The sequence below is a fragment of the Anser anser genome, assembly GCF_964211835.1.
Source record: "Anser anser genome assembly, chromosome: 27".
Lineage (NCBI taxonomy): Eukaryota > Metazoa > Chordata > Aves > Anseriformes > Anatidae > Anser > Anser anser.
The window spans coordinates 5,612,287-5,625,150 of NC_139748.1; the positions used below are offsets into that span (position 1 = coordinate 5,612,287).

Here is a 12,864-nt window from a genome sequence, read left to right on the forward strand (position 1 = left end):
TGCCCGAAGTCAACACCCCTCAGCTGAACCAGCCACACACTAAGCACCTTCCCTAAGTGCTGATCTGCCAGAAGCTCCAGAAAGAGCCAACTATTCTCATCACTTTCCATGAGTATTTGAAAAAGAAAAATCAAGAGTTTATCTTGATCTCTTAATCCACCAGGTTTCTTTTCTCTTTGCTTTCTGTACCTCTGCAAGCCTGGTAATTATAATTTACAGCACCTGCTCACTTTGAAATACCTTGGACTCCTTTTGCCTGGCAGAGGAACAGACACAGTGCCCATCTGCTTTAGGTAAGTGCTCACAAACCACAAAGTCGTTAATTAGACTGACACACGACTCTTCCAGAATACACATGGTATGTTGTTACTGCACCTATAAACCACCGGTAACCAGATACCCTGCCAGGGGATCACAATTGGATCAGAGCATGACGTAAGGTCTTGGCACCCCTTGCAGGGCTCAGAGCATTGCCATCAGGTGTGCGTGTTCTTTCTAATCCTCCCCACTGGGCTTCCCAACATGCTTCCCAGATAAAGCAAGCCTCCTTAACACTCAGTAGGAGGCTCGGTCTCCAAAACTTTGTATTGTCTTATTTTGAAATCCAAATTCCTCTTTGTATTCATCCAGTCATCCCCGCCAAGGTCTCCTTCCTGACAGCTCAGGCTCCAGGCGGTGATGCCTCCACATCCTGTAGCTGACAGGGAGCAGGGCAGGCCTGATTCAGGCCCCACAGGCATGGCTGCAGCTTCAGAGGGCCTGCGGGGAGGGGTGTTTGTGAGGACAGGTGTGTCTGATGGGGATGGGAGTACTTGGGTGGGTTTGACACTTGCTTCCTCAGACTGGCTGGTATCCATGTGGCAGAGTGAATCACGATCACCTCTGGTCAGGCAATGCTGAGCCTCCGCAGTGGGTGCCTCCTTCTGGAGGAGGAGTGGCCCAGACCATGAGCAGCCCCTGGTGAATGGTGATACACAGTAGGTAAAGCTGGAACAAAGCTCTTGGTTAGCACAGGAGCTGATGGGAAATGGGTGCCTTAGACCTACAAATGCTGTTGTCACAGGGTTGTGTTCAATGGCCTGAAACCTCACCTGATTTACTGGCCTTTGCCAGTTTGTGTTTGTGGGTGGAAGCCCTGTTAGTATATTTGAAATATTACTTGCCCAAACTCAAGCCTGCAACTTCCTTGGGTTAGAAAACATATGGGGGGAAGAAACAGGACATCCCCTTAGAGAGCAACCAACAAGGGAACCTCCTGACCCTCTGATCTAAGGGGCGATGACCCTCCCATTTCACCTAAGCTTGCCCAAATCTAAAGTCATTTTTTGGCATACTGTCTGACCTATGAAGGACTGGAATTTAAGTAACTTAGGCTTTCTGAGAGCCAGGGTGTTGCATGTAGGCTAGTAAAAATGAGTGCTGTTCTTCCTGGCCCTCCCATTGTTGGCTCCTGCATCCCGATGTGTGTTTTCTGGGTGACACCACATCTGCCATGGAAAGCTCAAGTTGGCGGTTTTGAGAAGGCTCCTTGTGTGAGATTCTCAGCCACGTCAGAAGGGTGTTAAGTCAGAAGGCACACAGCCACTTGGGCCCCAAGATGGCTTTGCATCAGAACCAACCTCTCCCTGTCCCGTGGTGGCTAAAATGGCTCTCTGTCTCGCTTGTTCAGCTATCTCATCCCTTGAATTTCCTTGTAAGTCCTACTGATAGAGCTAATCTCAAAACAATTGTTCTCAGCTTCCACTTAGTTTGGCTGCTTCTGCTGTAGGCCTGAGAAAAGACTTTTCATATTCAGAAGTCTGTCTGTCTTTCTTTTCCTATGTCAGCTTGTCCATAAGAGATACAGACTTTCCCTTCAAATCCTGCCTGAATTCCAGAATGGCGAACATGGACATCAAATGCAAATATCTGAAAGAGCAAGAAAATAACCAGCACACAATCCCTTTCTGTCTTGTACAGCTGTCTGCTCCACCTCGCTCCTGTTGGCTCCCATTTTCACCTCCCTTTTCTGCTGCCCTGTTTAGAATGTGTTGCCAACTTGCAAGACAGATAGTTAATATTCCGTGAAGTGCCATGCTAGTCCAGTAACTCATGAACTGTCATGATGTGGCATAAAGCCACTTCCCCTTCTGAATGGAAAAAAATAGTCTCTGGGCAACACGAATACACTGGGTCTCAGATAACCTGACCAGTAATGCTCGGAAACCATGCTGTGGTGACCTATGGGTGTTCCAGGCTGGCTATTTTTTTGGCAATGAATACACAAGAGTCTCATAAACTTGTGGAAAATGACTCAGATATTAGAAAAAGAAGAAAAAAATCTCTCTAACACAGACCTGTACTGGAGGTTCTTGGCCTGAGGCTAGTTACTGTATTTGGAGAAATCATGGCAGCACCACTGATATTCAAGCAGAGCATCTTAGCTCTATCTTAAGACACGTTGATTGTGCACACTGAGACACTCTTGCTTTTCAGATTGGATATAATTTATCTTAATGGAGCGTTTCTCTGTTTTAATGGAGTGAGAAGGAAAAGGTGTTAACAGAAGAGCATCTCTAAGTGTTAGCTAGAACGAGAACTGAAGGCCTTTGAAATCACTGGCTTTGTCCTTCAGGGAGCAGCACAGGATGGAGACCCAGCAGGTCATGTTTTCACCTCTGTGAGACACAGTGGTGAAACTTTGGAAGCAAAGGTTGGGCACATCAAGCCGTGGGCTCTGGTGGCACTGGTTGTCATCCACTCTTCACAGGCATTGGAGAGACAAGCTGAGGGGTGAAAAGACCATTCTGGGGCAGCCCCACTGCCATGACAACTTCCATATCACGCTTAGCTTGAAAGAGAAATCACCCGGAAAACTATCTAATCTCCAAAACACTTGAGTGGGTGTTCTTGACTGTGACACCAGTGGTGATGTCAATACATTTTAATAACAGCCACAGACATATGTCCATCTCGTTGCAGCAACAAATGTTCTGAATCTCTCCTGGCAGAAAGAACGTTCAGATCCTGAACAGTCAACACTCCTGTTGCAAATTAGTATTTAAATTAGTATGTACAGAAATGTCTTACTCAATGCTGGGTCCACACAAACTGTGCCCAGTCTTGAACCACCTGGTATAAGAATAATGAGGAGGAACCAGACAGGTCCATTGGAGGGCTGGCAACTGAGTCAGGGTCCCAGAGCACTTGCTTCACAAGGAAAGGTGGAAGGAGCTGGGTTAGTTTCATCTAGCAAAGAGGAGGCTATGAGGAGATCTGCTGACCTACAACTAAAGGCGATGGAGCCAAGCTCTTCTAGCTAGTTCCAAGTGAGAAAACAAAGAGTAATGGCCACAAATTGCACTCATGGAGCTTTACACTGGAATGGAGGAAAAGCTTCTTCCCTAGGAGGTGCAACCTCAGCCCTGGTCACTGGTGAGGGATAAATTTTGATGGGTAAATCAGCTGGGAGTGGGTTGATATTCTACGGTTCTATGATTCTAGTACTTATGATTACCCTTCTCCAAGCAGGAGGCTGGATTTGAGGCCTCCAGAAACTCCTTCCAGCCAAATTTTTATGACAGAAGGACACAGTAAGAATAGGGCTGAAGTTAAGGATTAGGGCTGAGGTTAATTTTTCAGTGGTTCAGTGTGAAAACCTAATTCAGAAAGCTCTTACAGCTTTGGCAGTACTATTTACTCCAACTGGACAATTACCAAACAGACCTGCCCTAATTCAGTGCCACTACCAGGATCTGATTGCAATTGTGTTTATACCCAGGAAAACTGCATGCATTTCAGTGACGTGGGATTTTTAGTGAATACATTAGCACAAACCTGCTGTAGATATAGTTACTTTAAATGAAAAGCATCACCACAGCTTCAGCTTCTTCCCATGGGTGAATCACTAAAAGTGTTTTAAAGCATTTTCTACTCGGGCATAAATACCCTTTGTCTGGGTAAAATGGTACAACTCACATGTTGACAGACCTAAGTCTCCTCTGTGCTACCCATCAGGTCCCTTCCCACTGTGGTCCACAGCGGTGAGGAGGAGCCCCTTCTGGGTGGATATTTTCCAGTGTTCCTTGAAATGTGCATTGGCTCTGGTGGCCTTTTCGTCGCTGCATACACATGGGGAGCTGTAATTTCAACATCCTTTACCAAAACAGTGTTCCTTCCATGAAAACCGCCCTTCCCTCCCTTCTATGCTAAGTGACAGTAATCTTTGCTTTAATTGGAAAAGAAAAGGAAGAAGGGACAGAACATCCCTGACAAAGGAACTAATGACTCAAATGCTGGGAAGTCCGGGCCCCCAAGGGACTATGCAGCTTGCAGCATTGATTCTTAATGACTTACAGAGATTGGAGGTTTGGAAGATCTCTCAGTGCCTCTGCAGGGATGCGACTCAGCTGATTGTTCTGCAACATCCTATAATTAGAAAAAAGAAAACTTTGTTAAAAAAAAAAAAGTAGCCTGACACAAAATGGAAGAGGTTGCTGCTTGTTTCTGAAGCTGCGAAGCTGCCCTGGACCCTTGGCCACCCTGGGCTCTTAGGCAAGCTTGCAGGCTGCAGGGAGGCAAGCCACAGTCCAGGCTGCCCCTGGATCCCAGGGATCCCGGGGTGAATCTGGTGCCGCTGGGGGATCCACTGGGTGGATGTGAGGTAAAGGGACCCCTCCAGAACACGTGTTGCTGGTGAAGGGATGTAGGTGCACTGCCAGGTGGGCTTCAGGAACTGTGCACTCTTTGGTTGCTGGAACAGCACCGAAGAAGGATCTGTGCTTTCTGTTAGTCCAGAGTAATACCAGTGCCTTCAGCTGAGCTGTCTCATATTTATACTTGTGTAAGTCATCCTTCTCCCAGTGTAAGTGGTGATTACCTCTGCAGAGTCTATGGAAACTAGCCTGTGGGTAGGTTTCTTATTCAACTTTTGAGGCAGCTGCAACACAATGGTTGAGGAGCCACTTCATAACAGTTTGCTAAGGGGCTTTGCAGCATTTGCACAACTTGCAGCAGGAACTGGGGCTGTAGTGGAAAACAAAACAAGCCAGGGACTTCAGAGAGTAATCTCTGAAGAGATCTGTTGGGCTGAACAAGGAGGACCCAGGATGGGCTTCAGGAGTGGTAGTGAGCATAGGACGTGGAGAAAGGCCATGGATGCTGGAATGACTGCGCAGCTTATAGAGGAGCAGGAGAGACTTGATGACAGCCCTCCTGCCCCAGAGGCAGGTGTCCGAGTGGCTCTAGCTGCAGGTGAGGTCAGAATCAGATCCTGGGGTATTTCTGATTTGGTTGGCCATTGTCCTCCTGGAGCACCACGCATGAATTTACTGGTTTTGTCATCATTGTATCTCTGTAAAGGGCTAGGTTTTTGACTCTGGACCAGCCTCCATCCTGAACCTACGTGCTCCCACCAGAGCTGCGACATCATGGGCACATACCCCTCCGGATAAGAGAGAGAGACACATCCCAGCATGGTAGCTGGGCAGGGGAAAGTGCCTAAAGAAAGGAATGTTTTACATAGCTGAGGTTTCTATTTCCAAAACCTTCAAGGAATGGTTGAAGATGACATGAAAACAGAATTAGTGCTTAGGGGCCTGTAATTACTACCAGTGTCAAAGGGACAGAGCATGGCCTTAATAGTGAAGGGCAGCCCAAAGAGTTTTGTTGCAAGCAAGGAATTTTCTCATTGTTGAGAGTGGTAGCTTTACTGCGGAAGATTAAGACATCTGTCATGAAAGGCAAGTTGGAAAAAGACAGTTATAGAGACAATCTTTTAAAAAGGGAAGCTGTAGAGAGCTACAGGCCACACAGCTCCTCTTCCATTTCTGGAGGAAAATAGGGACTTAATATCAAGTTATTAGTATGCACATAGGAGATAAAACAGGGAAACAAGCAAAAGTCAGTACTGGCTAATCAAAAATTTGTTGTGACAAAACATTCTAGGGTATAGGAATGGAGAAGAATGTATAGAGCTCATTTACCATGATGTTAGCTTAATTTTAATAAGACATTAAATGCTGGCATGCAGTGACATTTTTATGAGCAGAGGGGACAGGTTCAACGCAGTACAAAAAAGCAGCAGAGGGGCCACACTCAAAATGAGGTTGCCTCTCAAATGAAAGACACATTTAAGGGCTTGCAGGATCTATCCTGGAGCTGGCATTGAAGTGTTATTGCGAAGGACCCAAAAAACAGCTGGGAGGGGATAGATCATCAGCTCTGGTTCTCCTTCCACACTTGTGACAGGGGTCTGTAAGCCCTGTGATGGATGCCACGGGTGCTCTGTGCAGCCCAGTGGGATGGGGATGCTCATCCAGGCTGACAGCTCTCACACAAGGACCAACACAACTTCTTGGGCTCTTGATCTTGCATACAGGTTTGTTTGCACAGTTGAGTTGTGCTGGGGGGATAGGACACCGGGTCCTGAAGTCTGGTAATGAAGGAGAACAATTCAGATCTGTTAAACATCAAAATAATGCACAGCTGAAGACTCTTGATACAGAGTGGGGTTTTAGGAGTCTCGGTGGGAGTTTTTGTGGGGCACACATTGGATCTTTATGAAATCTGAGCTCAGCGTTTAGAGATGATCAGCAGAAATGTATGCTGTCTAAATTAAAGCAAAACCAATTGTCATACTATTGCTGTTTCCTTTATGCCTCACCTCTGTTACAAGGCCCTTCTCCAACCAGAAATCCAGACTGAGAAGCTCTCCAGACAGATATTAGCATGGGCTGGTTCCCATACCACACCATTTCGGTGCAGACAAGCAATGTTCAAGCAAGTGCATCACAGACCTCTGAAACCACTGGACTGCTGGACAGTGCTTGTTTCCACAACCGCAAGGCAGCTACGGAAGTTTTTGGATGCCTGGGCTGGAGCAAGCAGCAGTGCCTCACAGGGCACATCATTACCTCCAATAACTCATCATCAAAACTTGGTTCAGAGAGGCCAAAAACAGAAAATAGCTCCAGACAGGATTAGACAAGTTCCTCGGGGACAGGGCCACTCTGGTTTAGTTCTTCATTCAGCCTCAAGCTCAGGAAAGCCTTAATTCTGCTCACTGGGAACTCAGGTTTGAGCAGGGAAAGCCATGCTGCATCTACCTCTGACTTCACTGGATGGCCCAGGATGGCCTTCCTTACAGTCTGGCTTTAAGGACAACCCCTGTCAGGCCTGGGGTCACTGCAGTCAATCTTCCTATTGCCATATTAAGTCATTTTTGCATTCTTTTTTTTTTTTTTTCTTCTCCTTCTTCTTTCTTTTTATAAAAAGCCCTTTCAACATAGCCAGAAAGAGGCTGGGCTGGCTCCCAGGTACAGCAGAGGGACAACAGCAAAGGAGGAGACCCCCGAGGAAGCTTTTTGCTGTTGTCCCTCTGCTGTACCTGGGAGCCAGCCCAGCCTCTTTCTTGGACATCTACAGTCCTGCCCCTGCCCATGGCTGGAGACAACACCATTTTGGCTGAGGGGAGCCTGCTGTGAACGTGGGACCTGTGAACAACTCCCCATTGCTGTGGCCTCCTGAGGCCCAGGCACTGGGGTGTGCAGCGTGACCAACCAACAAACCCAGTGTGCAGCTCAGGCAGACGCATTTAGAGACATTGCCATGAGGGCTGAGCTGTGGCAAGGGCCAGGGGAGATGTGTCCTCCTGTACATGTGTGCAGAGGGGGGCCCAGGCACTGCTACAAAAGAAGGATGGTGAAAGGGTTCAGATGACACCAGGGCACACGGAGAGATGACACAGGTTTCCTCTCTGGCTAAATTTCCAATTTTGGGTTACTGGTCCTGCAAATCATGGAGGAGGAAAATGCTGTGGCTTGCTGAGGAGAACACCCACAGCACGAGTCCTGTGCTCCAGGTGAGCTCCAAGGATGGCTGATACATTCTGCAGTAAAGGATCACTGCGTGATGTATGTGAACAATGCTGAGAAGAGAGAAGAGCTCTGCAAACCGGTCAACTCCTGACTTCATGTCCCTAAAAGCTTCAGGCGTGCCAGGGTGTGTGCATGGCAGATGGTGCTGGGGACCCACTGGGGACGCACTGTTGCCTGGGGTTGGCTTTGTTCAGGTGACCGTAGTGGAGCTTGCAGACACTGGCAGCCACAGACATTCAACCTGCCATCCACAGCAGGTCAGTCTGCCTGGGGTCAGCTTAAATCACAGCGCTCCAGGGTGTCATGTTTTATTTTCAGAAGTAGAAGGTTTATGTGTTGGCAGAGACCACACCTGAACAACCAGAAAAAAATCCTAGGATCAGATCCCATCACACCAGGATCCTTGCACAAGAGAGTCTCAGCAGACTTACAGCCCCCAGAGGTACAGGCCTGTGCATGATGAAATGTCCCCATCTTGGGAGGCTGAAGTGACTCAGCCAGCACAAAGGGCTGTTATTGCTTGAGGCAACTGTGCCTGGAGCCCGTATTAAAGACATTCCAACCTCTGCACGTTCCTCTTCCCTCCCCATGGGAGCGTCTCTCTCGGATGTGCCACACCATTCCCTTTGTCTCAAAGACTTTTCTGTTCTGCACGGACTCAGGGTTGTCAAAGTGGCAGGGCCCGTCTGGGGATTCCTGACGTGTGCCGGGCCACCTGCAGACCTGCCATCCTGGGAGCAACATGGCCTTTTTGGTGGTGTTTTTGACGTGTGTTCACCAGCCAGGTTGGTTGGTGCCTGTCCTATACCACCTGAGAGGCCGCGATGGCAGCTCCGGGTGGGATGTGGCCAGTGTGAGTGGCCACTGGGTGGCTCATGCAGAGCAAAGCCACTCTCGTTGGGCCTACACCTTAGAATCCTAGAATCACAGAATATCCTGAGTTGGAAGGGACCCACAAGGATCATCAAGTCCAACTCCTGGCACCACACAGGTCTACCCAAAAATTCAGTCCAAGTGACTAAGTGCACAGTCCAAATGCTTCTTAAACTCCAACAGGCTTGGTGCTGTGATTATGTCCCTGGGGAGCCTGTTCCAGTGCGCGACAACCCTCTCAGTGAAGAACCTCTTCCTGATGTCCAGCCTGAACCTCCCCTGCCTCAGCTTGACACCATTCCCTCGGGTCCTATCACTGGTGACTAAAGAGAACAGATCAGCGCCTGCCCCTCCACTCCCCCTCGTGAGGAAGCTGTAGGCAGCGATGAGGTCTCCCCTCAGCCTCCTCTTTTCCAACCTGAATAGGCCAAGTGACCTCAGCCGCTCCTTGTAAGTCTTCCCCTCTAGGCCCTTCACCATCTTTGTAGCCCTCCTCTGGACACTCCCCAACAGTTCCATGTCCTTTTTGTACTGTGGTGCCCAGAACTGCACGCCTTGATGGAGACGAGCCATGGGCAGCACCAGGGCGGCGTGTGGCGGGGAGCGGCTGCAGGCAGGCACAAGACAGCGCTCACACCAGTGTCTGTGCGGACATGCTGTGGGCAGTGCTGGGTCTGCACACTCACTCAGGCTGGTTGAAGCTTGTCGAGGAATGGAGCATGGGGTGGGACATCCCCAGCTGCCTGCTGGGCTGCCAGGTCTGCAGCCAAGAGGATGCATCCAGGCATTCTGCCCTCTGCATTTCGGGATGAGGCAGGCTCAGGTTGTGGTTGTGCTTGGAGTCTTTCCCTGCCGAGTTTGGTGTGGGATCCCTTCTTGGCTAGTAAGTACTGCTGTTGCTGCAGCATGTTCAGCCAGGAAAATAAGAGGCCTGGCAATCCTGGCAGAGCATTTGATGAGGGATGCGTGTACGAAGGTGGGATCCGGTGCGAAGCCATGGCAGCACAAGATGGGGCCACACATCAGGTTAGGATGGAGCTCCAGCCAAGGCACATGGAGATGAGGGGCAACCAGGTGGCTCACGAGGAGTTCTAGAAAGACAGGGCAATTTTCATTTTTCCAGAACTTCCGATTAAGCAACATATTCGGCTGCCCTGGAAAGTTCCAAGGTTGGGAGAGCACAGACTAAGGAGCTAGTTTTGGACAGAAAGACCTTGGCAAAGGACACAAACAGCCAATGGAGCTGATTTCTACTGATGCTGACACTGAAGCATGGATCCTGGAGCACTGGCCTTCATGGGGAGGGTGGGGGTTGGCCGTGCTGCCAAGCAGAGCCCCTGGGAGAGGTGCACTTATAAAGTCTCTTTGTAAACTGATTCATTCAGTAGAGAAGACCGCAGAGCACCAGCTACCACTGCTGAGCACCCATCACTGTCAGTCTGCACTCAGCTGAGGGGAGCCAAGGAGGCCACATCTCACCTTGCCTTTGGTTCGGGCCCAGAGATCAGCACGTGAAAATCTTGACACGTTCCACTGTGTCACGGTGTTTTGTTGGTAGCGAAGTGCCTGGCTCTTTACTTGCTCTCTTCCAAGTCTCCACACACCTGCTTGCCTGGCTGTACCCCTGTATGGTTTCTGCACAGGCCTATCTTTATGGCCACTTTCCAGGTGGTTTCTGTGCAGTGAAGCAGCCGGAGGAGGCAAAGCCAAGAATCTGGTCCTGCTTCCAGTAGCTCTGGGATTCACTCTGAGGGCAGGGAGAGGACCATCTGCACAGGCAGGTTTGTGGAGGAATTCCCAGGGTGTTTCCCATCCTTTTTTAAACATAAATTAAGTCTCTGGAAAGACCGGGAAAGCACCAGGCCCCTTAACAGCTCAAGATGCATGCAAGAGTTTACTTGTGGGCATGCACATGACTACAACGATCTCTAAGGCCCCAGCCCATTAACATTAATTACCATCCTCAGCTCCCAGCTTGTCTCCTTGAGGGACACCCCTGTCGCCACAGGCCAGAGCTCTGAGTGTGGTGTGAGTCAGCTCCTGAACACCTGCAGGCTTCAGCTGGGCATGGCTGGGGCGGCCATTCCCACCTGCAGCCATGCCTGTTACCTGTCACACCTCAGCCAACCTGTGGCAGAGCATGCACATTCATGGAGGCAACCTGTCCTGAATATCCCTGGTGCCATCGGCTCCGAAGCCTGCTAGTCCTGTCATTCAGGTATGGGGAATATGTATTTCCTTCCTTGTTGCAGCATCTGCTTGTCCTAAAAGGATTACATCTATCCTCATTCACCTTTCCTTGAGGGTAAATAACCTCAGCTGACTTTTTTTTTTCTCCTTTAGTTCATCACCAGGCCCCTGATCCTTCTCACTGTATTTTAATAAAAGTGATTAATTTTTCTCCTTCATTACTGGACTTCAGGACCCAGTGTCCTATTTCCCCCAGCACAACTCAACTGTGCAAACAAACCTGTATGCAGGACCAGGAGCCCAAGAAGTTGTGTTGGTCCTTGTGTGAGAGCTGTCAGCTCGGATGAGCATCCCCATCCCACTGGGCTGCACAGAGCACCCGTGGCATCCATCACAGGGCTTACAGACCCCTGTCACAAGTGTGGAAGGAGAACCAGGGCTGATGATCATGGACCTGGCAGGCCAGAGCTTGTGCAGGAGATGCAGGAGGAGGGCATGGGCAGAGGGTGCCACGTCAAACACCTCCAGCCCTGCTCTGTGCCATGGGGGAGCAGCGCTGTGTGAACGCCCTGCAGGTCTCAGTGCTTGACATTCCCACCGTGCCTGCTGATCGTGACCCTCCTGAGCCTTCTGCCCTGTCTGCTCTCCCACTGCCCCATGTCAGTGTGGCCTGGCCAAGGCCAACCCAGCACAAAGAGGAGCAGGAGGATCAGTTCTGGCATGCTGCTCCTCCACCCCACCTCGCCACCCCCAGCTCAGTGTGCCTCTGACGTCTGGTGAACAGCCTGACAGGGGACTCGGCCTCCCCAAGTCCACTTCTCTCTTCATTTTCCGTAGAACCAGGATGGTTAGGTACAAATTCAATGTCTTGGCTGTATCAAACGTGAAGAGACAAGGACGTTCTTCCCTGTTCCTCTCTTTTAATACTTCACATCCTGGCACTTCTCTGATCTTTCCTGCCTCATGGGCTTTTCAGATTCCCTCCCCAGATACCTCCTTCAAGATGTGTGGTTTGTTGTTGGAGATTAAAGTGCAGAGAAAAGCACATGACTGCAGGAGTGGTTATACTGGTCCTAAGGGAGCAAGGATCTGATCTGGACGGGGAGCAGCGTGACGAGCAGCTCGTGCCACCACAAAATGCTGTGCTCTGCACAGGACATGGATGCAGCTGGGGCCAGACTTATGCTCGCCAGCTACTTTACATGACCAGTTCAGAGCACACTTCTGTATCCTCTGGGCTGCTGCGCGAGGCACACCAACTTACAGATCTCTGACACCTGGTTACCCTCCAATATCTGTGCAGTGTCCATGATGACAGTATCTTATAAATCACTGCAGTTCCCAATTAGCCCCAGATTTCTCCTAGAGCCTGCTGGATTGAAGCTGCTCTCATTTTCAAAGTACTGAGTCAGAGGGAGATCTCAGGGAAGCCATCCCTCCAGGGGGACCCTGCTCTCAGGAAACATTGGGCTTGGATGGGAGCTGAGAAGCACAGCAAGGGAAGACAGGGTTGAGAAATGGCTTGGGAAGGGGGAGCAAGGCTTTCTGCTCACTCCCAGGGCATGGGATCAGGGTGAGACGGCACCACGGTCTCTCTCCAGGCTCTGCTCTCTATTCCCTCCAACAACCAGACACCTTTTCCTACAGGAGGCTTTGGTAATTTTTTTTCCACTACCAAATGAATTTGTGGTGCTGCCATTGTAGGCACCCTACACACACACTCCTGTCCCAAGGAGATCAGAGCAGGTGGCCTTCACCTGCCCTCTTCAGCACACCGTGCCTTTCCTCCCTCTTTGCTCAGCAGAGGAAATCAGTGAGAGTCCTCAACTTTGCCAAGAGCCCTCCTAATGTGAATAAGCTGGATGCTTCTAAGGCCTGTCCTGGCAAACTTTCTAGTCCGGTGGTCACCCTGTGCACTGTGCACAGCCTGGCTGAGAGCAAGGTG

The 12,864-nt window shown here is 49.8% G+C and overlaps 1 protein-coding gene across 2 annotated transcripts in view; it reads right to left on the minus strand.

Annotated features, from left to right (window-relative positions):
- The window catches only part of LGR6 (leucine rich repeat containing G protein-coupled receptor 6), a 137,490-nt gene that overhangs the window by 60,399 nt on the left and 64,227 nt on the right, over window positions 1-12,864 (minus strand). For both annotated transcript variants that reach the window (XM_083812279.1, XM_083812278.1), the window contains exon 4: window positions 4,336-4,407. In XM_083812279.1, coding sequence (XP_083668405.1) covers window positions 4,336-4,407 — 72 coding nt within the window. The remainder of the gene's footprint in view (window positions 1-4,335; window positions 4,408-12,864) is intronic.